This window comes from Hemicordylus capensis, chromosome 2 (genome assembly GCF_027244095.1).
Source record: "Hemicordylus capensis ecotype Gifberg chromosome 2, rHemCap1.1.pri, whole genome shotgun sequence".
Lineage (NCBI taxonomy): Eukaryota > Metazoa > Chordata > Lepidosauria > Squamata > Cordylidae > Hemicordylus > Hemicordylus capensis.
The window spans coordinates 250,653,539-250,677,828 of NC_069658.1; the positions used below are offsets into that span (position 1 = coordinate 250,653,539).

Genomic DNA, 24,290 nt, shown 5'->3' on the forward strand with positions numbered 1-24,290 from the left:
TACTACTTTTAACTGTCATTTTTATTACATGTTTTTTAACTTTTCTAAACCGCCTTGGGATTGTTTTTAATGAAAGGCTGTATATAAAGAAAATAAATAAAAATAGTAATACTAGAAGCCAGACGCCTTGGATCCTAATTCCCCCAGCCATGAAGGCCAATGGTAGGGATGTGCATGAACCTGTTCGGCGTTCTATTCCTGGAACACCAGACAGGTTCGGAACCAGCACGTTTGAACCAGTTCAAACGCGGGGGCTCCTTTAAAGCATGGGGAGGGTGCTGTTACCTCCCCCGCTGCCCTTCCCCCTCCAGCGCTGCTGTAAAAACCTCTGGAGCGGGGCAGCTGTATTCCCTCTTGCCACCCTGGTCAGCGTAATACTGGAAGTGGCAGACATGCTTGCACCAGAGTTTTTTACAGCAGCGCCAAAATGCATGGCAGGGGAGGTAACAGCACCAGGGGCGTAGCAAGGTTGGAGTGGGCCCAGAGACAAGATTTTAAAATGCCCCCACCCTGCTCACTGAAGCTCGGCTCATGAAGTAAAGAAATATTAAATGAGGCTGAATAGTGGTAACAAAAAGCATAGAACATCATCCTAAAGTATTTTTAAAGGTTTTGTAAATTGTGGACGATGCAAGTCATTTAATGGTACTAGAGAAAGACATGCTGTTCTGGTACTTAACACTCACATCAATTTTGGAGGATGAATACAACTGAAGGAAGCCCGGGCGGGTGCGTGGCTGGGGGAGTCAGTCATGTGACTTGCCTCTGGGGGCCCCCCTAAGGCAGTGGGACCCCAGACAACTGTCTCCCCTTGCCCTATTAAAGTTACACCCCTGAACAGCACCCTCCCCACGCCTTAAAGGAGCCCCCACCTACCCCCAGGTGCACATGGAACCTGTTGGGCCAGCCAGTCTCTCTCAGCCCAACCTACCTCACAGGATTGTTTGAGGACAAAATACCAATAGCTGACCCCGCACAGAGCATCTGTGCAGTTGTGTACTGAGCCTGTGACATCCCCCACAGCTCGCTCGCTCACTCTCCCCCCGCAGCTTGCTCGCTCTCTCGCTCTCCCCCCCGCAGCACGCTCACTCGCTCTCCCCCCCGCCGCTCGCTCGCTTCCCCCCCCGCAGCTCTCCCCACTGGGCGGGCCAGGGCCAGGCCATCCCACCACCACCTCCCACCTTCTCCTCCTGGCTGGTAGGGCTTTACCCACCGTCTGCCCACCTCCTCACCACCGCCATCATTTCTCCACACCACTGCCTCCTCTTCCTGGCCAGCGGGGCTTCGCCCGCCGTCCACCCACCTCTTTGCCTGCCGGCCCTCCACCTCTGCATCCTGACCGCCGCCATTATTTCTCTCCGCTTCAGTGCTAGAAATTTTGCATGCTCTAGAGCAGGGATCCTCAACGTTGGGCCCCCAGATGTTCTTGGACTTCAACTCCCATAATCCCCAGGCCCAGTGGCCTTTGGCTGGGGATTATGGGAGTTGGAGTCCAAGAACTTGAGGATCCCTGCTCTAGAGCATCTGTGCGTTAGTACTTGATTGCTCCCCTCACCTCAGAGCTCCCCCACCCTCACCTGGTCTGCACTCCTGCTCCTCCTCCATCCCGTTGCTTTCATCCCCCTCACCCTTCTTGGTCGTGGCTGCAGCATTGCTGCTGCCTATTGGACAAGGTGCAGCCCCTATCCCCAGAGACCTCCTCACCCTCACCTGAGCCCCGGTCCTCCCTTCAGGAGCAGCAGCAGTGGTTGACTGGGCCGTTCCTTTCTGCTGCCACCACCATGGCCGCTCGTTCCCCTCAGGCTGCTGACAGGACCAGGCCCATCCCTTGCCTGACTGCCTCCCTCTTACAATGGCCTCAGTAGCCCCAAACAGCAGCAGTGGTTGACTGGACCCTTCCTTGCTGCCAGTGCCGCCATGGCCACTCATTCCCCTGTCAGGCTGCTGACAGGCTCAGGCCCGTCCCTTGCCCTCCCTTCTGTCTCTCTTCTTCCTCCCTTCTTTTTCTCTTTCTCTCTCCCCCACTTGCTCTTCTCCACTCTTCCTTCCCCCTCCCTTCATGTTTTTTCTTCCTCCCTCCCTGAGTTAACAGGTTTTGTTCATTTACACAACGGCATCCTCCTTCTCCTGAAGGGGCTCTTTCCTCCCTCAGGACCTGCCTTTTTGCAGACCTCTGCCTGCTATCCTTTTATATCCAGAACATCTTCCGACCAGTAACAGCTGCATTCCAACTGACCTTAACCATCACAGGCCCCTCCTCCTTATCTGCATAGGGAATCCCCACTGCCCAATCACCATGGTGCTTCTGCTTCTCCTTCTCCCTATCTGCATAGGGAATCCCCACTGCCCAATCAGGTGCTTCTGCTTGCGAACTCTGCATATGGAATCCCCACTGCCCAATCAGGTGCTTCTGCATGCAAACTCAGCCAATCGCCTCCCGCCGTGCATGGCCCATCTACAAGAAATAAGTATATAGATATTTGCCTGAATACAATACTCTGAATTTAAGACGAGACCCTTAAAAAATAGAGGTTAAATACAAGTTATATCTTTATTTACCCAAAAGGAGAAGGATTCGAAATTTAAGATGACCCCCTGATTTCTAACATGAAAGAACTAGGAAAAAAACTTAGTCTTGGATTCAGGAAAATACAGTAGGAGGGAAGTGGAGGAAGAACCACATGCACCACCCCTGGGTGCCCTGGAGGAAAAGTGACATATAAATATACAGGTGAAACTCGGAAAATTAGAATATTGTGCAAAAGTCCATTAATTTCAGTAATGCAAATTAAAAGGTGAAACTGATATATGAGACAGACGCATTACATGCAAAGCGAGAGAAGTCAAGACTTAATTTGTTATAATTGTGATGATCATGGCGTACAGCTCATGAAAACCCCAAATCCACAATCTCAGAAAATTAGAATATTACATGGAACCAAGAAGACAAGGATTGAAGAATAGAACAATATCGGACCTCTGAAAAGTATAAGCATGCATATGTATTCAGTACTTGGTTTGGGCCCCTTTTGCAGCAATTACTGCCTCAATGCGGCGTGGCATGGATGCTATCAGCCTGTGGCAATGATGGGGTATTATGGAAGACCAGGATGCTTCATTAGCAGCCTTCAGCAATTCTGCATTGTTTGGTCTCATGTCTCTCATCCTTCTCTTGGCAATGCCCCATAGATTCTCTATGGGGTCAGGTCAGGCGAGTTTGCTGGCCAATCAAGCACAGTACACTGTATACTTTTCAGAGGTCCGATATTGTTCTATTCTTCAATCCTTGTCTTCTTGGTTCCATGTAATATTCTATTTTTCTGAGATTGTGGATTTGGGGTTTTCATGAGCTGTACGCCATGATCATCACAATTATAACAAATTAAGGCTTGACTTATCTCGCTTTGCATGTAATGCATCTGTCTCATATATCAGTTTCACCTTTTAATTTGCATTACTGAAATTAATGGACTTTTGCACAATATTCTAATTTTCCAAGTTTCACCTGTAGTATTTAGCAGGGGAAGAGAAACTGTCCCTCTTCAAACCAAACAGAGCATCCCTCCAGTGGTTGTTGCTGGTGTCTATCTTATATTTCTTTTTTTAGATCATGAGCCCTTTGGGGACACAAAACTATCTTTTATGTAAGCCATTCTGAGAACATTTGTTGAAATGGTATATACATATTCGTAACAATAATACATTTGTTCCCTGTGATTTCAATTAGGGATGTGCACAACGGTTCATGATCGGAACACAAATGAAGGGTCTGTTCTGAGCTCAGAATCCAAAATGGTGCTCTTCTGGCCGCTGCACACACAGGACGGCCATTCTGCACACATTAATGTGGCCAATGCAAGTAATCTATCAGGAGTTCTTTCCTCCCCATATTTTAATAGGAGGTGTTTTTTTTAAGACAATGGAATAGTTCCCCACCTCAAAATCCCACAAAACTTACCTCCAAGCCCCATCCGTTCTGGGTGGCACACATACCATGCGAACCCCCAACAAGGTCCTTCTCACTTAAACCCTAACATAGGGAGCTTCTACCAAGTCAAACCACTGGTCCATCTAGCTCAGTATTGTCTACACTGACTGGCAGCGACTCTCCAGGGTTTCAGGCAGGAGACTTTCTCAGCCCTACCTGGAGATGCTACCAAGGACTGAACCTGGGACCTGGATGCTCTACCCCTGAGCTACCACCTCATGCAAATAATCAATACATGGGAGTATGGCAGGGGGCTTAGATCCTGGAGCCCTGCCCTCAAGCCCCTGCTCCACCATGACAACAAGAGAGCCTTAGGCCAAGCTCTCTCCGCTGTTATTTCATCCCCCCCGCCCGTTGTTTGCACACAGTTCTTAATCTTCCTCAATAGCATTCTTCCGTCCTCGTTAAAAACAGAACAAGACAGGAAGCCTTTCCTTTCCAGCTGTTATACAGATAAGATCAGAGCAACCCTTTTCTCCCTCCCCTTCAAATTACTCTTCTCAATTACTTACCTTCTCAACACCACATACTGGACCTCCCAGGGATCTCCCAACACAAATACCTTCAAGTTGTCCCTCATGGCAAGCACAGCATATGCCATATTGTACTTTCCTTAAAAAAAACCCAAAACCAAACCAAACTCCCACTCCCCCTAGGTCTCCAGTTTACCCAACCCATCACCTCCCATATGGTAGCACCCCAGTCCCTCCCATGATCTTTCTCCCTCAGCTTATCCACACACGCACACTTCTACTTCTAGGAGCCTTGCAGAGCCGCTAATTCGGCCTCCCCGCGCCCTCCCACCCCCGGCCCTTCACCGCCTCTCACACACTGCGGCCTGGTCTCTATAGACATGCAGGAGAATGAGGTGGTCACATTCTGGACTGTACCACTTCAAACTGAAGGGGTACCGTTAATGCGAATGCCAGTCCCCACCTAGCAGCTCCCTACAATAAAAGCACAGAGCAAAACACACACACTAGCACATCGCGGAGAACTCGCTCAGCTCTGCCTGTTTTCTACTTGCAGGAAGCTTTATATATATACACACACACCTCCAAAAATATGATCGCTTACTTATAAGGTCCAGTCCACTCTTCTACCTCAGGACTCCACCATCTCCTGGGTCGTAAGTGCAGACCAGGCCTGACATCCAGCCCGACTGACACCTCCAAGCCCCGATACCCTAAGCACCATCCCTCTCTTTCGCCACCAATCCCCCCGCCCCAGTCATCCCTCTCTCCCAGACCTCCCCCCCTCCCCACTGAAATTACACATCCTGCTGGGAGGGTCTCCTATCCCAGCCCAGCCCTCACCAGCGATAGCCCCCCCCCATCAGCAGCCCATCGCCTTACCCGACTGCGTGGTAGCCCCCCTCCTAGGGGGTAGGGGGCTCGTGGAGGCCCCTGCCCGTCTACCCCTCGCGCCGCCAGGGCCAGGCCATGGTGGTGGTGCTGCTGCTGCTGCAGCTGCTGATGCTGCCTCAGGGATGCGCGGCAAAGAGGATCAGGGCGGGAGGAGAAGGAAGGGAATTGCGGGGGGTGTGTGTTTAAACTGGGAAAGAGAGAAAGAAGAAAAGGAGCGAGGAAGAGGAGGAGGAAGAAGAAGAAGAAGAAGAAAAGATGATGAACAGGAATCGGATGCTCAAGCTTAGCTGGTTGCTGATGCCTTTACCGGCGCGGCGCGGACCACTTCCTCGGGGGTTGAGGGGGGAAGCAGGAAGTAGGGGGGCAGCTGATGGGCAGCTGATGGGCAACCCCGGCTACCAATCGCAGTGGCTGCTTCTTCGCTCTTTTTCTCCCCTCTCCCCACCCCGTGACCGCTTTGCTCCCTTCCCCCCACCCCTCCGCCACACTGCTGCTGCTGCTGCTGCTGCTTCTCGCGAATTCTCGTTTCTCCAGCAGCACCCCCTCCGCGCCTTTCCTGACTTCCATTCATTCATTGGTTTTCATTCATTCCTGCCGTCCGCCCATCGTTCTGTTTTGCCCCCTCTGTAGGAAGGAAAACAAGAAGGAATGGGAAAGAATAGAGTGTCTGTGCATCTGTGCGTGGTCTTAAGTTGTCAAGCAAACGCAGGAATAAAACGCTTTGGAAATGCATTCCCCACCCCACCCCCCACTCCCAAACTCACATCTGCTGCAGCCCAAATGGTATGATTGTTAACGTGATACAAGGAATGCATTTCACGGGTGGATGCTGGCAAATCCCATTGGAATGTTGTGTAGAATGTAGAACGTTCGCAGTTGAAATAGAATTATTATAACGAGAATAATTTGACATGGGAGACAATTTTGTTAGCTGCCGAATTGAATACATATGTATTATAGTGGAATATATATCCATTTATATCCACCATACGTATTCAAGACAGCTAATATTATATATAACAAATTAAATGTATGCACACATGCTTTTCAGTCATACGTCTGTGAATACGCTGTGTGTAAACACGTGCTAGCTGTTGTATTATCTTTTTTATGTTAACTGCCCTGAATGCATATGTACAATGGAGAGATATACATGTTTTAAATAAAATAAATACATGTATGGACCCACAACAAAATGTTACAGTGCAGGGACCATGGAACAGAGATAGGTTATATCTAATACTGACTGTTAGTTTACTGTGTGACTCTGTGCATGAGTGCATGCATACAATGATAATCAGATTAACAGATCCTATGTGCAACTTCCTCCGCTTCCACTCCACAGAGAGTTCACACACATTCATTTTTTAAATCTTATTTGTGGAGGGTTAACTCTCTACACACCAAGCTTACATGCATGAGACCTCCTTCCCTCTGAGAAATACAAAAGGTATGAAATGGCTGGTGAGAAAACTAAAGAGTTTAGACACACACCTTTCCCTTCAGAAGCAGAAGTGGGTGTGACTGCCCTGAGGAACTACTCTTCAAGCTGAGCAATCTCCAGCTCTTTTTGCTCAAGTCATCTTCCCCTTCCCCACCACAAAGTTCCACTAGGTCTGCCCGTTTGACTGTTAACTGCACTCTGAGCACACTAACATTCCATTCCATTCACTTACGGGGAGGGGAGTTTAGGGGAGGAGGTTTGACCTTTTTAGGTGTCTTTTTCTTCTGATTTTTCTGAACATTGATAGATCACTGCGGGTCTGTGGGATGGATCTCCCACTCACTTGTAGGGGCTCTGGTTATCTGTGCATAAGGATAATAACATTTACAACTTTTGGTTATAGTCTGTAGATAGACGCATGTGCGTGGTTATAGTCTGTAGATAATATAACGTGTGGTTATAGTCTAGATAGGCGCGTGTGTGCGCATGCACACACACACATACTTTCCAGGCATTTGTCAGTGAATACCAAATTTTACTGCCAACAGTGACTCATGCCCTTGTCATCTCCCACTTAGATTAGTGTAATGCGCTCTACCTAGGGTTACCTTTTAAGACGATGGGGAAGCTTCAGTGGGTCCAGAATGCAGCAGCTCACCTACTTATGGGTGCCAAAAGATATGATAAGGTAAAACCTCTCTTGCAGTCGCTGCACTGGTTACTCATTTGCTTCCGAATTCAATTTAAAGTCCTGGTTCTTACCTTCAAAGCCTTGCGGGGCTTGGCGCCTGTTTACCTACAGAACTGCCTCTCCCACCCAGTTACATCCCATCCTGTTAGATAATTTCAGATGGCCCTTTTGTCGGTCCCTGATTTTCGAGAGGTTCAGAATTCTAGTACCCGCAAAAGGGCTTTTTTGGTTGCTGCCCCACTTCTTTGGAATTCTCTTCCCCTTCAGATTCTTCTAGCCCCCTCTTTGCTGGTCTTTAAATCCTTACTGAAGACCTTTCTTTTCCGCCAGGCATTTGCCCTGTAGTTTACTTTATTTCCTTTCCATTATCTATTTTAGTTTGCAATTTTTAATGTAATTTCTGATTGAAATTTTTAATGTTATTTTATTTACATGTCATTGTACACTGCCCGGAGTCTTTGGAGTGGGTGGTATATTAAATGCTTATAATAAATAAATAATAAATAAATAATCCTATGCACAGTTAAGTGTTCCTGTGACCACTGAAATAAGCTAGAAGCTTGTAGCCAAAGTTCAAATCAATATGTGAAAGTTAGAACACACACACCTCATTGCCCCTGTAGGTTTGCCAGGGCATAATGGTGCAGTGATAGTAGAAGCCACAACCATTCTATTGGCAGAATTCCTGTATCTGAGGATCATCAAACCCTATGTTGCATAGGAAATTCATGACTGGATTTTCTCATTTTGTTTTTAAATAAGAGCAGTCACCAAAGGAGCCAAATTGGATCACAGCAGCAATGCTGAAAGAGATGCTGAATTATTCCTTTTCTGTTCCATTTTCCTTATCAAAACTGCCCCCCACACCAAAAGTTGGTATTAGCCTCCCTGAGATAAAAAGAACCTTCATTTATTTCAGCTAGGAAAACAGAAAACAGTACTGGGGAAAGGGTTACACTTTCCCTCAGTGATACTGCCCCAACCTATTCTCCACAGATCCTTTACAATATAACAAAAACTCAAAAGGTTCTTAGCACAGATCTCCCATATCATGTGTAGTTTAGCCATCACTGTCAGCCAAACTCTATAATCCTAGCAGACCTTCAGCCACCCTGTCTCCCTCCCCCCCTCCCCTCCCCTCCCCTCCAAAGCACACATTTTTTTCTGGTCATAGAGGTGTGAAGTGTCCCTCCAGTTAGCCCCTTCTAGGCAATTTCTTGTCTTCTCTGCCCTTTGCCTGGAACCAGCTACCTGTCCTTCTTTCTCAGACTGTTTCCTCCTCTGCACTTTTCCTTAGCCTCCTTGCCTCTTGGCTCCTTGTCCCTCAGCTTCCTTACATCCTGGGATATTTTCCTGGTGACTCTGTGTGAGGTTTGAACCCCAAATGACAATGTTTCCTTCCCTCACATAATTTTGACTGCAAATTGTTAGTACTTTGAGCAACTGATCATTTGATGCAGCCATTTCAGCTCATCCAATCAGTGTCATAGGCTTCACCTTCACAAGTAAAAACAATGGGAACAAATCCAATCAAAAGCAGTGGGACTTACCTTCAAACAGACTGCTCTCTTCCATGAGCCTGTCTGAACTTTATAAACACAATCAGGAGCCCGCCTCTGAGTCCCTTCACCTGTAATTAAGCAGGTAGTGACCAGAAGCATGGCTGTGGTACACCATTTTCAGAACGTATTTTCCAGGGATACCTGCTAGGTGCCAAATTGGCGTCATTTTGATGGTTTTATTCTGGTTTAATTACTGTGCTGCACTTCTGTTGGTTTCTGCAGCTGTTAATATCAAGTTTTATTGCATTATTATTGTGTTATGGTTGTGTGTTTCAGGATCATATATGTATATTTGAATTAATTGATTGATTGATTGATTAATCAATAAGTGTTAAAAGAACTGCAGCTACAGGGTGCTTGGGGGAAGGAAAAAATAGAGTGATTGGGGAAGGGAAGGGAGACAGGAAGGCAGATGAATAAACAGATTAGTCAGAGATAGGGACATGCACGAAATGCAATTTGGACACCGAATTGCAGCACATCCCTTTAACACTGAGGAGAGCAGATCCATATCTGCTCCACTCCCTACATGACACCAGCACACAAATGGCCACCACACATGCGTAGAGCCATGTACGTGCCAGCGTTGTGCAGGGGCAGCTGGGGGAGAGCACTGCCAGCGCACAATGATAGTGTGTGTGTGTGCGGCAATTAAGGAAATGGTGGTGAGCAGCAGAGGAAGAGGTATGGATCTGCTCTCCTCCATATTAAAGGGGATGTGTAATCCCTCCATGTTAAAGGGATGTTCTGCAGTGTGGTATAGTGGTTAGAGTGCTGGACTAGGACTGGGGAGACCCGAGTTCAAATCCCCATTCAGCCATAAAACTAGCTGGGTGACTCTGGGCCAGTCACTTCTCTCTCAGCCTAACCTACTTCACAGGGTTGTTGTGAAAGAGAAACTCAAGTATGTAGTACACCGCTCGGGGCTCCTTGGAGGAAGAGCGGGATATAAATGTAAAACAACAACAACAACAACAACAATAATAATAATAATAATAATAATAATAATTCGGCACCCGAATCGTGTTTTGTGCCTATCCCTAGACAGAGTTTCTCAAATTTTTTCATGGAGCACTTGAAAATTGGTTGAGTCCTGGTGCACCACTTAATAATTGTTTTTGTTCTACAAATCAAAACATATACACCATAAAAATAAAAATAAAAAATCTAGTGCAGGGCAAATATCAGATGTTCTCAACGATTCTTCCGCCTTTTTGTGTGGACCACCTGGATGGAGCTCATGATCCACAGTTTGAGAATTTCTGGACTAGATAAAGAAAATACTAAACCAAAAGAAAATACTAAACCTAACAAAAGATTCAATGTAAGTAGAATACAAAAAATGAAAAGGAGGTGCAGAGAAAGAAGGAGAAAACTGATGTCTGAGCATAGGTCCAAGTTCAGAACTTTAATGCACAGTGGCACTATCACATGTACATATGCTCCTCCAAGCACACAAGATTTGCTTGAGTCATGGGGGTGGGGGCAGCAGTGGCAGTAAACAAGATTCACAATTCTAGCACTCAGTCTGTTTAAAGCTGACTTTGGTTTTTTCACACACACATCGATGCCTTGCCTGTGTTATCCAGAATTCGGACCCAACTGAGAGAAGATCACACACTCTGAAACCGAAGTAGAGAGAAATCCAAGCTTCCTCTGCCCCATGCTGAGTTTTCCAAGCGACACACGGAGGAGGAGGCATCCCCTTTCATGCACTGCAGTCCCTACCCGTCCCACTGGCACTTGCTTTGCATGAAGGGATCTGCTACTAGAAGTGGATTAATGTGGCAATGGCAGCAATTATGATGGCTGCGGGTTACCATGGGACTGGCAGGGAAGATTCTTAGTGTAACAGCTCAACCTTAAGTTTGGAAGTAAATTCCCTCCTAGTTCAACAGGACCTATCTCCTAGTAAGTGTGCATGGGGGCAGGAGCAGCCTAAATTGTCAGGGATTCTAACAAGTGTTCTGGCTGCCATACTGATGACTACAGATTGTGGAGGCTATGAGTTGCTTGTTGAGGAATGGGAATATGAGTTGCTCTGGTGATGCAAAAAATGAGGCTCCACACGAGTAGTGTGGAAAGCCACAAGGGGGTTAGCAGGAGAGCGGGTTTGACCTGCTCTCCCTGCAGACGATCGGCAAGCCCTCCCTGGGTTGCTCAATTGGCCACCCACACGATTAAAGGCTCCGTCACAGAGCTGGTTGGGGCGGCAGGGATCAGGGGCCACCTGACCCCCAGAAGTCCCAAAATACCCCCCACAAGTAAGTGGGGTGTTTTGGGGAGGGGGCCCCCACGCCAGGAGGCTTGTTGTAGCCTCCTGGTCAGGGGTCTCCTTGTGAGTCGCTGCAGCACGGAGTCACACCATGGCAACTCACAATCACAAGAGGAAAGCTGGTCTTGTGGTAGCAAGCATGACTTGTCCCCATAGCTAAGCAGGGTCTGCCCTGGTTGCATATGCATGGGAGACTTGATGTGTGAGCACTCTAAGATATTCCCCTCAGGGAATATCTCTGGGAAGAGCAGAAGGTTTCAAGTTCCCACCCTGGCTTCTCCAAGATAGGACGAGATTTTTTTTTTTTTTAATAGGACAAGATTTTATTGAACTAACAAACTACCAAAGCATACAGTACGTTGCCAAAGCACATTTATATACAAAGTGGTTGTTTGTACATGATATATCTACAAAGATTTACACACAATGATTTAGAAACCCACAAGGTTATGAAGTATATGCAGGTAGTACTGTAACTCGGGGGTTAGAGAGATTCCTGCCTGCAACCTTGGAGAAGCCGCTGCCAGTCTGTGAAGACAATACTGAGCTAGATAGACCAAGGGTCTGACTCAGTATGTGGCAGCTTCTTATGTTCCTAATCACAAACACGGGGTTAGCGGAGTGCTCGCTCTGCTAACCTCATTTAAGGGGAGGCATTTTAGAGGGCTGGCCACTGGGAGCCCTGCAGCTCCTGTGGCTGCACATGACCAGCCAAAATAGGGCTGGGCTCCCTTAGCCCGGTTCTGGCTGGTTGTGGGAATAGTCTCATAGTGTTGATACTGAGAAAGGTGGGTAAGTTTTAGTGGGTGTGTGACTTGCTGTGGCAAAATCAGAGTCCAGGACAGGTTGTTTGTCAGCTATGACAACCTTTTTATTTTTTTTGACTGGCATGGACTGCAGTGGCACTGATGGAAAGCAGGTTGCCATCCAACAGCAGCAACGTTAAGTAAGTGTATGGTTGCTATGGTAATAGTCTGCTGGGGAACTTGGGGAAAGGGTAGTTGACAGTCAGCCAGGCAACACTTCGTGGCAATTGATTGCTATAGTGTAAGGCTCTGGATTGATAGTTACCATGGGGGCTGAATAGGATGTGTTTATGTGGAAAAATTATATTTTGACAGTTGCCATGATAACATGATATGCATAGTAAAGAAACACTAAGTTTGGCCCTTTATTGAGAATGTAGGCACCAGGCAGGAAGTGACCCCTGTCCCCTGATCCTCCCGTCCCCTTTGGTCATAAAGGGATGAGTTTGGTCCAGTTCACCATTGTATCAAGCACCAACCCTCCCTATCTCATTGCCCAAGGAGTCCTGTTCTCTCATTGGCCAAAGTGAACGCCAATTAGAATTCGCTCCACCTAACTCGAAGGCACGACCAATCAGGATCTTCTGAATCTCTTTAGCAGGCGTGAGCCTGCTCTCGTACTTTTCAGTCCTCGAATCAAGACGTAATTGCCATACTCCCGCCCAATGCTTGGTGTTTCTGGAGTGTGACAGGCTCCCTTTTCAGTCAATCAAGGAGACATACGCTTTCCCCCCCAGTCACATGATACCTTATTTTGATCGAAGAACGAAATGGGGCGAATTAAACCCTTAAGAACCAATAATGTGTCTGCATCTGTTGATAGACATCTAGTGCAACCAATAGAAAAAGTTTAGGAAGCCCACCCAAAGCTCTAGGCGGAACTACTCCGAACGTGCACAATCAGCTTTTCCAGGTATCACAATTGACTGCCTCACCCTCCAATGACATGTTGGCAGGGCATGAAAGACGTATAGGGGGACCAATTGCTAGAGAGTGGGCGTGTCCAATAAACCTTCCATAGTTTAAGTGAGGGCGGAAGATGGCGGAGGCCGGGACAGGTCCAGGGGTCCCGGACGGGGGACTCGATGGGTCAAATCGCGACCGGAGCGCTTTCGAATGCAACATCTGTCTGGAGCCTGCGAGAGAAGCAGTCATTGGCCTCTGCGGCCACTTGTATTGGTGAGGCGCGGGAGGAGCTGGGCGTGAAGGTGGTGGGGCACTGACGGAAAGGGGGTGGGACAAAAAGGGGTGTGGCACTGAGGAATTTGGACAGGGGAGCCTTAAAAAGGTGTCGGAGAGCTAGTTGGTTTGTGTGGAGGGTGGCTCTTTTTTGTCTTGCTCATGTGCTTTTCTTAACAACCTGACAGGCAGAAATTCAGTAGGTTAGTTCCCCCCCCCCGTATGGAAAGAAACTGAGAGGAAAGCTTTACCTATTGGAATTATGCTTATCAGACTGCTCCTAAAGGCACAAGAGTAGCACCAATTAGAGGGAGAAGTGGTAGCTGCTAGTTGGATCCAAGAGGGTCAGGACACTAATACAAAATAAGGATTGCAGTGGGGTAGGGTATGTTGAAGTGAGGGTGTGGCTTAAAGGAGGAGGAAAAGTATCAAGCGGCTGCACAACTTGGGCCCTCCTGTAGATGTTGGACTACAACTCCCGTAATCCCTATTGGCCACTGTGGCTGGGGATTATTGGAGTTGTAGTCTGAAAACAAGCTGAGCACCAAAGTTGTGCAGCTGTGGTATAAAGGATCCCACCTTCTGCTAGTATGGGTTTTTTGGGGATATCTTGCATGAACTCCACTACAGGTGCCATGTTGATCATGACCCATAAAGCTTTAACCAGCTTGGACCCATCCACCCCACCTAAGAGACATCTCCAACCACTATATATTGCCACAATATCTAATGAACACTGGGGTGGGGGGAATCTCTTTAATGCACTATCAGTGTACTAAGTGAAGACCCCCAAGGCTTCACAGAAAGCTGTTCTTGGTGGTTGCCCCTCAGTGTCTACATTCAGCTGGAGACTGTCCAAAGACTGAGCCCCTTCATATTCTGGAAGTGTTGCAAGATGGTTCTGTTGCAACTGTCTTCTTGTGGGCCAAGTCCAGGTAGAATAGTGAATATGTGCTTCACTCTTCTGAGGCTTTGGGATGAGGTGAATTATATGTTCAATGCATCTGAATGAAAGGCTTGTGTGTGAGAGGATGGAGCACCCAAGTGTGTAACTGGGAGGTGTGTTATCTGTCCTGAGCTCTTGAGACCGGGTGAGCTGTCTTGGCCAGTTCCAGGTTTGAGAGGGTCCTCGGCAAGGTGGCCTCTAGTGAGCTCCCACTATGATTCTGCACCCCACCCTGCATTGCAGACCATTCAACATGTTATGCTCAACACTCGTGTGAGTGTGCAGTGTACACAGGTGCAGCTATTCATATATTATGTTGAATGGGGGTACAACAGTACATTTCCTATCTATACATGCATTTGAGGGGCCTATACTAGGTTCCCTTATAAAATGAAAGGAGGTACAGTCCTTTACTCAAAAACATGTACAAGTGTATAGATACACTTGTACCACATCATGTCTCAAGAGGGCTAGTGTATGATTGCTGATTAGGCCCAATTTCCTTGGGAGATCAATCAGACATCAGTTGTGGGTTCCTTGGGGTGCTGGGCTCTTGTTAACTTGCCAGGGATGTCACATGCCAAAGCTGGCCCTGTGAGCTGTACAGTACATCAATCAAATACATAGAAAAGAGACTGAGGCATGGATCTGGACCTTAAAATGAATGGAGTAGTCTTGAAGGTAGATGTGAGATGCTGTGAAGGAGCAGCTGGAAAAGGCAAAGAAGGGAGATGGGAAAGCATAGTTCGGTTTTTTAGAGGATTTCTAAAAATCCTCTGTATTCCTGGTTTTGTTATTTGGTGGTGTGTGTTTCTTTTAAGCTAAAGCTTCAGTCCTCTGCACCCTTCAGAATAAAATCTGCTGAACTTAGTGGGAGTTGCTTCTCAGTAAGCCTAACTAGCATCAGGGTGTATGACATTTCCAAGAACTTCTTAATGAGTACATGGATGTCATTACCCTGTAGAATGAATTTGCCTCTAAAATAGCCTTCTTCTCATTTTACCAGTTGCCAACTGCTCTTCCACATAACAAGGTTATGCTCTTTTTCTCCTTTCTCCTTCCAGCTGGCCTTGCCTTCACCAGGTGAGTCTTTCTTTATCTCTGCATCTTCTTTGAATGCTGACCTGTAGGGCCAACTAGAGGAAGAGGTTAAGGTATTGTAGGGCTGGTGTGGTTTGTGGCTGAATGACTGTGTTGGGGAACGTGCCCCCTGCTTATGGGAGGGAACAGTGTGGATCTATCCATTTTGGCCCTGAGTATATTTGATGCCCATGCCCTGAGTATATTTGATAGGTCTATCAATGGCTCTTAAACAAAGCCTTTGATAGCTTGAGGAAAATAGAACCTCCATGATCAGAAGCAAAATACCTCTGCCTAAGGAGAGTTGTCTCTGTTTCCACCCCTCCTTGTGGGTCTTCCAGGGTCATCTTGCACACCACTGTGGGGGGACTTTAGTGCTGGACGATGGAACTTTGGTCTCCTCTAGCAAAGTATTTGGTATTATAGCAGCAGTCTTTGAGTTGACCCTTTTGTTCCCCCTCCCAGCTGTGCTTTATTTTTAAAACATGTCTGATCTTTTCGTGTATGAAAATAAAGGAAGTAAAAATGAAAGCCTGCACATCAGCTTGCCCAAAGCAAAACGGGCAGTTACTTATATATCATTATTCCAAAATAATGCTAGTTAAAAATAAAACATCAGGATGACAATATATTTATATCTACATTTCACCATTCCATTATGACAGTGACCATACCCCTGTTATACATTTTCATAAGGTTTGTTCTCGTTCCAAAATGTAGTATATATGTTCCAAAGATCCTGAAAAATATATAATGGATCTGGCATTACTGTGCTTTATCAGTAATTGCTGACGACTTGCACACTAGCAGAACATGCCATATCTTTCTGTGCCATACATCAATTGCTGGCTTTTCTGTAAATTTTCTTATATTTTTCTCTAGGAGCATTTTCGATCTTGAACAATAGTGTTTTTTTTAGGAGTGTTAAGTACTTAAAAGATCTGGGGCCAATTCAGTCATTAAAGTATCTAATATAATACAGCAGCTATGAAAGTGGAAGCAGCAGAGAGCCAGGTGAAGCTTGGAGTGCAGATTCCTCCACTGCTGCACTTCCTTTCTGGAGGAAGTGATGGGGGAGGGAAGTGCCTGATGAGATTCGGGACTGGAAGCATTTCATTGGGGGCCCATGCCCCATGGGTCACCCTGATGATGCCCCTGCTATCTTTCAGGACTGCCTGGAAATTGCTCTTCCCTCTAATTCCAGATATGTGGGACCAATTGTGGTTCCTCCGAGAAACATGAGAGTATTGGCCCATTCACACGTTATGTTCAACAATGAGTGTATACATTGTATACGGGTACAGATCTGTACACAGGTACAGGCATTCACATGTTATGCTAAATGCAGGTACAGAAATACACTTCCTGTCTGTACCATGCATTTGAAGGGCCTGTGTCCAGGTTCACTTTAAAAAGGAACACTGGTACAGTCATACGCACAAACGTGTATAAGTGTATAGACCTCTGTACACTCGTACAGCATAATGTCTGAAGTGGGCTTATGTTCACTCAGTTATTAGGGCTTAATATTTTCCAGGGCTGAGTTCTGGCACTGAAAACCGGTTCTCAAGCTGAACCTGGGCTGAAATTAAACTCTTGCCAGACCCTTGATTTTTACAGTGTCTCTCTCCTGACTTTGACTGTACTCCTATTTAATGGCTGCCAGAGGCCATTGTGCTAGCTTCCAGACTTTATGCCTTCCAGCATCTGCATTCAGAGACTGAGTGAACTGCCATAATCTTGTTAACTGATATTCTGGCTGAGGATGCGAATCTGGCTGCCATGGAACAGAGAGTGAGGCTCTTACTTGTTCTGTGTCTTTTGAGGAGGGTAGTGAGAACTCCTCACCTACCACCCGTTCTTTTTCTCTCCACAGTGGCTAGAAACACGACCAGAGCGTCAGGAATGTCCAGTGTGCAAGGCAGGAATCAGCCGCGACAAAGTCATCCCTCTCTATGGGCGTGGCAGCTCTGCCCAGGAGGATCCCAGGTAAGCCTTTCCCTGCCGAGTTCTCTTCCTTCCCTCAATTTGGGCAGTCCTCCACAGAATTGGAATTCTAAGCAAGAGTGGCCTCTTTCTTCTACCATATCTTCTTCCTGTTGACTGGCTCCTCTCTGCCCTGCAGTCTGGTTTCACACTGAACTAAGGGGCAGACTTGTTCTCTGTTGCTTCTGAGGGCAGACTAGCACCAACGGGCTGAAATGACAAGGAAGCAAATTCAGACTAGACATTAGGAAGAATTTCTGAACTGTAAGAGCTGTTTGACTGTGGAACACTCTGGCTCATGCAGGGTGGGCTACACTTTGCTAGATGTTTTCAAATGGAACATAGGAAGCTGCCATATACTGAGTCAGACCATTGGTCCATCTAGCTCAGTATTGTCTTGTCGAGGAGAGCTGTTCTTGTGGTAGCAAGCATGACTTGTCCCCTTAAGCTAAGCAGGGTCTGCCCTGGTTACATATGAAAGGGAGACTAGAAGTGTGAGCACTGTAAGATATTCCCCTCAGGGGATGGAGCCACTCTGGGAAGAGCAGAAGGTTCCAAGTTCCCTCCCTGGCTTCTCCAAGATAGGGCTGAGAGAGATTCCTGCCTGCAACCTTGGAGAAGCCACTGCCAGTCTGTGAAGACAATACTGAGCTTGATGGACTAATGGTCTGACTCAGTATATGGCAGCTTCCTATGTCTTCACAGACATTCTGATGCTTAACTGTGATTTTGACTTGACCAATAAGTGACATCATTAGTTTGCCACTGGTTCTCTTGCTTGAAGATAGCTTAAAAATCGGTGTTTCTTGCTTGCATTTTATTGCCTTTTAAGGTTGAATTTTGTTTAAATTATTAATGGCATTGGGAGCGTCTCCTGCTGCAGGAAGATGGAATGTAAATCTTTTAATTGCTAATAATAATAAACAAGGAGCTCGGCAAGAACCAGAAAGGCGCCACTAATTATCTGTTGTTCTCAGGTTCTCACAAATGCTACCTTTTTCCCCTGCAAAGCTTGCAGAACAAGTTTTTGACTCCCCACCCCCTCCTTAGAGCTTGACCCTTCAAAATAATAGGTAAGCTTGAATACGGTGAGGCTATTCCTAGCCCAACCCCACCTTTTTCTTTTCCGATGTGTTGGGCTTGCCTGCTCCCTCAGCAGGACTTTTTTCTGAGTAAACTTATTGGGGAGCAGGCAGCAAAAGAGCAGGAGTGGAGGCCATGTTTCCATGGCAAATGAAGCAGCCAAACTCTCATAAGTTCCTCCCAAGTAATGCTGTAAATTATCTCTCTGTAAGAGGGGGCAGGGTTGGTGGCTTCCAAACAGAGAGTTCTTAGTACTTGCACACGAGTTCCCAGAATTCCTTGGAGCTGGAGCAGGAGGTGGGTGGCTTCTTCTCCAACAGGCTTAGGCTTGTAGTAAAAAGTCTGCCTTGAAGGCTGTACATTTTCCTCAATAGCACTGTGAACACACAAAACATCCTCCTCAGACAATACTTTTTCTTTCTTAAAAGTATGATTTTAAACTTGGTTTATTTTATTTATTTTACATTTACACTTGTTCCTCTGAGGAGCCCAGAGTGGCATACCTGGTTATGTTTATTCTCCTGTGATGATCCTAATGTTTATCCGAATTCTGTGAGGTAGGTTAGCTGAGAGAGAAGTGACTGGCCCAGAATCACTCGATGAGCTTCATGGCTGAATGGAGATTTGAACTTGAGTCTCGCCACTCCTAGTCCAGCACTCTAACCACTACACCACAGTGGCTCTCTTAAAGTTTAACTTTAGAGTTCAGGGCCAGACCAGATGCGATGGGGGTTGCCAGCCGTGTGCACGCGCACCACTCTATTGACAAACAAAGCAGTGGGGGGAGATGTGTCTAATTTTAACACTGATGAGGGGAACTGAACCATGCCCCCTTCCCTGCATTCTATTACTTCAGTGTCTTTTCTCCCTAGCTTAGCTCGTTTCTAGTACTGGGGGAGGGGCCAGTGGCACAACATCTGCTTTGCATGGAGATGGCCCAGGTTCAATCCCTGGCAACGTCTCCAGGTAGCGCTAGGAAAGACTCCTGCCTGAAACCTCGGAGAGCCGCTGCCAGTCAGTGTAGACAGTACTGAGCTAGATGGACCACTGGTCTAGACGTGGCATAAAGGGGCTTTGTATATTCAAGCATGTCTGCATATTGCATGGCTTATTCAGAGTTCAGAATGTGGAAAATTGCAGCGTATGAAACTGATTAGCACTGCCTATTGTTTCCCTCCCTTGTGGCGAGCTCTAAATTGAAACCTGCTTGGGGCAGGGACCTGCAGGGCTCAGGAAATCTACTAGTCTACTTGTCTGTGACGAGTGAAAAATGATGCCTGACAAGAGAAAAAAGTCCTGACGAGTAATGTACCAACATAGCTTGACGAGTCAATTTTTTGTCTGGCTGGTGAACAGATTTATTTAGCTAGCTAGCTAGATAAATCTGTTCGCCAGCCAGACAAAAATTTGACTCGTCAAGCTATGTTGGTACATTACTCGTCTAGCTGTGTAGCTGATTTTTATACCGCCCCTCCGAAATGGCTCAGCGCGGTTTACAATTAATCCACCATTTCTTGACCCTGGGGACCTGTGCTCTAATCCTTGGGATGAAGCTGTAGTTCAGCGGTAGAGCATCTGCTCTGGATTCAGAAGGTCCCAGGTTCAATCTCTGGCAGCTCCCAGTGGGGCTAGGAAAGACCTATTTCTGAAACTATGGAGAACAGTGCCGTTACTGTGTAGATCAAGGGAGGCAATCTTGGCTCTCTAGCTGTTGCAGAACTACAACTCCCATCATCCCCAGCCACAGTTTATTGTGACTGGGGATGATGTAGTTCAGCAATAGCTGGAGAGCCAAGGTTGTCTACCCCTACTGTAGACAGAACTGAGCTAGATGGACCAGTTGTCTCGACTCGGTATAAGGCAGCTTCAGGGGGAAGGATTATAGCTCAGTGGAAGAGCATCTGCTTTGCATGCAGACGGTCCTTGGTTTAATCCTTGGCAGCATCTGCAGATAGGGTTGAAGAATGCCTGTCTGAACCCTCGGACAGCTGCCGCCAGTTTGTGTAGACCATACTGAGCTAGAGGGACCAAGGGTCTGACTCAGTATAAGGCAGCTTCCTATGTTCCTCTTGTACTTTGTCAAGTGCCATGCAGAGAGATGGCACTTAAGTAATAATGCTCTGCCCTCTGTCATCCAGTGGGGGAGACTGGAGTAGGTGAGAAACAGCAGCGCCAAAAGAGGGGAGCACTAGTGTGTCCATGTTACCTTGTCCTTTCCCCTCTGTCATACAGGTTGAAGACGCCCCCCCGGCCACGGGGGCAGCGCCCGGAGCCTGAGTCCCGAGGGGTGAGTGTAACAAAGTTTCCGTATCCATCCCAGTGGAAGCTCTGCCTTTTTAACAGACCGCTAGACTACTCTTCTCCCTTCCTCTCATTGGCAGGGCTTGGGTGGCTTTCCTGAAGCAGCCACCGGCTTTCATATGGCGTTTGGCATTGGCGCATTCCCCTTTGGGTTTTTTGCCACCGGCTACAGTCCCCCAGGAGAGAGAGCAGGTAATGTACTCTTTTGCAAATGGGCTTAAGCGTAGAGTGTAAATCTGCTTGTAGGGGCTGTGTGTATCCCAAAGTCCTGTCTACCATCCTTGGGGTTAATCTCTCTCTTTCCCATGATGCCTTCTGGTTAATACTGTGTTTGGCAGTGTCCTGACTTTGCCTCTTTAAGCACAGTGCAGTATCTCTCTGTGCAAACTACTTGTGTTTGAGTGTGCTGTTGTGGCTGGTCTTGATCAAGGCCCAATGCTTTCATTCCCTCCTGATTAACAACCACCGGAAGCACTTGATGTGAGCCAGCATTGGGTCCGGTCTGCATAAGCAGGCACTTGGGTCTGTGGGCCAAACTACCTATGGTGTTAAGTCCTGAACAGACAGGCTTGTAACAAGAAGTGGACTGGAAGTAAGTGTGTGTGTGTGTGTGTGCACACGCGCACACACATTCAGAAGCAGCCCACTGATGAGAGGGGGCAGTCTGGGGGCACCCAGCTTCTGCATTCCAGCTGTTATCCTACAACTCTCATCATCCCCAGCTGCAGTGGCTAATAGGAATGATGGGAGTTGTAGTCTAATAACAGCCAGAAGGCTGAAGTTCTGTAGCCCTGGGGTAAGACTTTGTCTGTACCATTGTCGTGCCCATAATCTGTCCCCCTCACAGAGAGGTTATTTTACACCAGGACTGCACAACTTTGGCCCTTCTGCAGAGATTGGACTGCAACCTCTACCATTCCCAGCCACAGTGGCCAAAGTCAGAGATGTTGGGAGTCCAGTATCTGCAGGAGGGCTGAAGCTGTGCAGCCCTGTCTCACACCCAAGCGGCTATTGGATGCAAATAGAAAATAGCTGCCCAGAGACGTAAGTTTGGGCGGGGTATAAATTAAATAAATAAATAAATATGCCACTTCAAGGGAGTGACATTGATTTGGGGGGAACGGTGCAAGGGTGCATACAGATCCCTCCTATATATTCCTCTTGTATATCCCTCCTGCATAAATGGTGCATATGACTCCCTCCTGTATATGCCGCAGTCCCAAGCCAAATTGAGGGGCCTCACAGCTTCTTTTGGACCAAAACAAAAAAGGTGGGGGGAGCATCCTGTTCCCTCCTTTTATTCACTCTCATGTTTAGTTTAGTCCTAACCAGTGTGCTTGAAGTCCTCCAGAAACAGTGTGGCAGTAAAGGAGCTGTTCCACACACATTCTTTCATGCCCCATTCACGTGCTGCTCTCTTGTACACAGACCCTGCATTCTTGGTCAGCACTGTGTGCCCTCAGACCATGCCCTGGGACCTCTATGGGCCTTAATGCCACTGTGAATTTGTTCCTCTCACTGTTGCATTCAGTGACAGCCATCTGGGATGAGGTCCAGTGCAGGGACAGAGCAAGCTTGGAGTGGGACAAAAAAGTGAAGATTGGCCCGTCCTGCCACCTCTCTACCTTCTGCTTCAGAAGAAGCTGGCAGGCCCCCTCTCTGAGGCCCATGGATGTTGGTCCCACCCTCTTCAATTATAGCTGTGCCTGGTCCAGTGCCTACTTCTAACCTTGTATCTTGCTTCCTCTTTCTTTCTTTCTTTCTTTTTTTTTGCATAGATGCAGATGCTGCCAGGCCATCGAGCTGGCAAGATTCTCTGTTTCTCTTCATTGCCATCTTCTTTTTCTTCTGGCTGCTCAGCATCTGACTGACTGGGCCCCACCGGACTTGCCCTGTACTAAAGACTTCTGAACTGGACATAAGGGCTTCGATGTTGGTGGGGAGGGGGGAGCTAGGGTGGTGAAGTGGGCGGGGGGCACTGTTTCCTGGCTGCATGGACTGGGCAGGAGGGGTTAAGTTGTGGGGTAGGAGTTTAGTTCAGGCAGGGCAAGGGTCCCTCACCCCCCCTTACACAGAATTAAAGCATAATGAGGCTGCTTTGTGGGTGATTATGCAGAAAGGGGGTGTGTGTCCTCAAACAATGCAACAAGGGATGTGTCAATTATCATAGGACTCGATTACTTCCTTCATTGGTGTGGGGCAGGCTGGATCTTATCAATCTGCCCCATCAAGAGGAGGGCAGCTGTTGGTCAGAGATCCTAATCTGGCTTTTCAGAGGCTGCCTAATGGCCCACCCAGCAAAGTTATGCTCCTCTAATTGTGCACCTGTGGTGTGGAATGGCTTCCTCACTTCCAGGTTGTTCATAAGTTATACTGCAGAAGGGGGCTGGCCTCTCCCCTGTCTGCTCCCCGCCAGTCTTCCTTTCTCTGGTTGTTGATGCGTGGTCCCAATAATTTAGCACGTGCATGGCAAGTACTGCCATACAAAACACTGATGCAGGCCTGTCCTCAACAGTCGAACAAAACATTGCACAGGGGGAGAGAGAGCCATGGGAGACGGGGGACTCCTTTCCCTTCCTGCAGAGACCGGCAGGAGGGGAAAGGAGCCCCCCCACCCCACCCCACCAAGTATTGTTGGAGGGGAGCATGAGTAAGATACACATGCAGGGGAAATGCCAAAGTGGGAGGCGTCCAGTGATGGAAGGGAAAAGGGAGTGGAGGGACTTGGCCTCCCACCCTAACATCAGCATCCCATGTAGTGCTGTCGTCATTCCAGTTGCCAGATCCTGGAACAGGAATGGTGGGTTGGCTGATGGAGAGAGAAGCCATTCATGTGTCTTGATACAAGGCTGTTTTTGTGTTTGGAGTGGAGGGCAAGTCCCTTCCTCCCTGCTTCAGGGTGGGTATGAGGGAGCAAAGGGGAACAGGTGTTACAGTTTGGGTCATGGCTGGTGGAGGGATATCCTTGTCTTGAATAACAGTATTTCATGGCCCAGAAATCTCTGTGAATATGCTTATTTCTCCCTCTTCTTGAGTAACAAAGAGGAGACTTGGTGTAAATTAACCAGTGCTGTAATTAAATTAACCTGTGATTCGTATCTCGTCCCAAGATTGGAGTCTCTTTCTTGCGTCTGTTTCTGATGGTGTGAGATGCGTGTGAAATCATATATAAACTGTGCGCATATACATATTCATGTATAACTTACTATGCTTCCAGGATCTCTACCTTGAAATGCTGTTGTGTCCCAACCCATTTTCTGATATTTCCCTGGATACTGAACACACCTAAGTCTCTTCTTCCAAGACTAGGCATTAGGAAGAGTTGTTTGACAGTGGAACAGTCTGTCTTGTTCCATGGTGGGCTCTCCTTTACTGGAGGCTGGGCAGCCATTGGTCAGGGAGGCTGTAGCAGTTTCCTGCACTGGGTAGGAGGTTGGACTAGAAGACCTCCAAGGTCCCATCCAGCTCTATAACTCTATGATTCTCTTTTGGTAGCTACAAGAAACTTCCTCACCCCTCCATCTCCTGTTCCTGTTGCACCCCTGCCCATGTTCGTTAATCCCTAATTTATTGTATCTCCTT

The 24,290-nt window shown here is 47.3% G+C and overlaps 2 protein-coding genes across 6 annotated transcripts in view; one reads left to right on the forward strand and one right to left on the reverse strand.

Annotated features, from left to right (window-relative positions):
- AGPAT1 (1-acylglycerol-3-phosphate O-acyltransferase 1) overlaps positions 1-5,711 on the reverse strand; it is a 94,204-nt gene extending 88,493 nt beyond the window's left edge. Inside the window, exon 1 of one of the 3 annotated variants that reach the window (XM_053291673.1) lies at positions 5,344-5,711. The gene's annotated coding sequence lies outside the window, so the exon portion shown is untranslated. Of the gene's footprint in view, positions 1-4,500; positions 4,733-5,065; positions 5,199-5,343 lie in introns of those variants that run through there. The other 2 variants (XM_053291675.1, XM_053291674.1) reach the window with 2 other exon arrangements.
- A 7,389-nt stretch (positions 5,712-13,100) lies between these two features.
- Positions 13,101-23,806, forward strand: RNF5 (ring finger protein 5). 3 transcript variants are annotated; one of them, XM_053291696.1, is made up of 6 exons: positions 13,101-13,312; positions 15,323-15,341; positions 17,215-17,327; positions 20,640-20,694; positions 20,789-20,900; positions 22,493-23,806. In XM_053291696.1, exons 1-6 carry the CDS (start codon positions 13,173-13,175, stop codon positions 22,573-22,575), a joined length of 522 nt encoding a protein of 173 aa, XP_053147671.1. In that variant the 5' UTR covers positions 13,101-13,172; the 3' UTR covers positions 22,576-23,806. The 3 variants fall into 3 exon arrangements, with proteins under 3 accessions (XP_053147671.1, XP_053147670.1, XP_053147672.1); XM_053291695.1 differs by having other exon boundaries at positions 13,117-13,312; positions 22,487-23,806; XM_053291697.1 differs by lacking the exon at positions 15,323-15,341 and having other exon boundaries at positions 13,181-13,312; positions 22,487-23,806.
- The last annotated feature ends 484 nt before the right edge of the window (positions 23,807-24,290 follow it).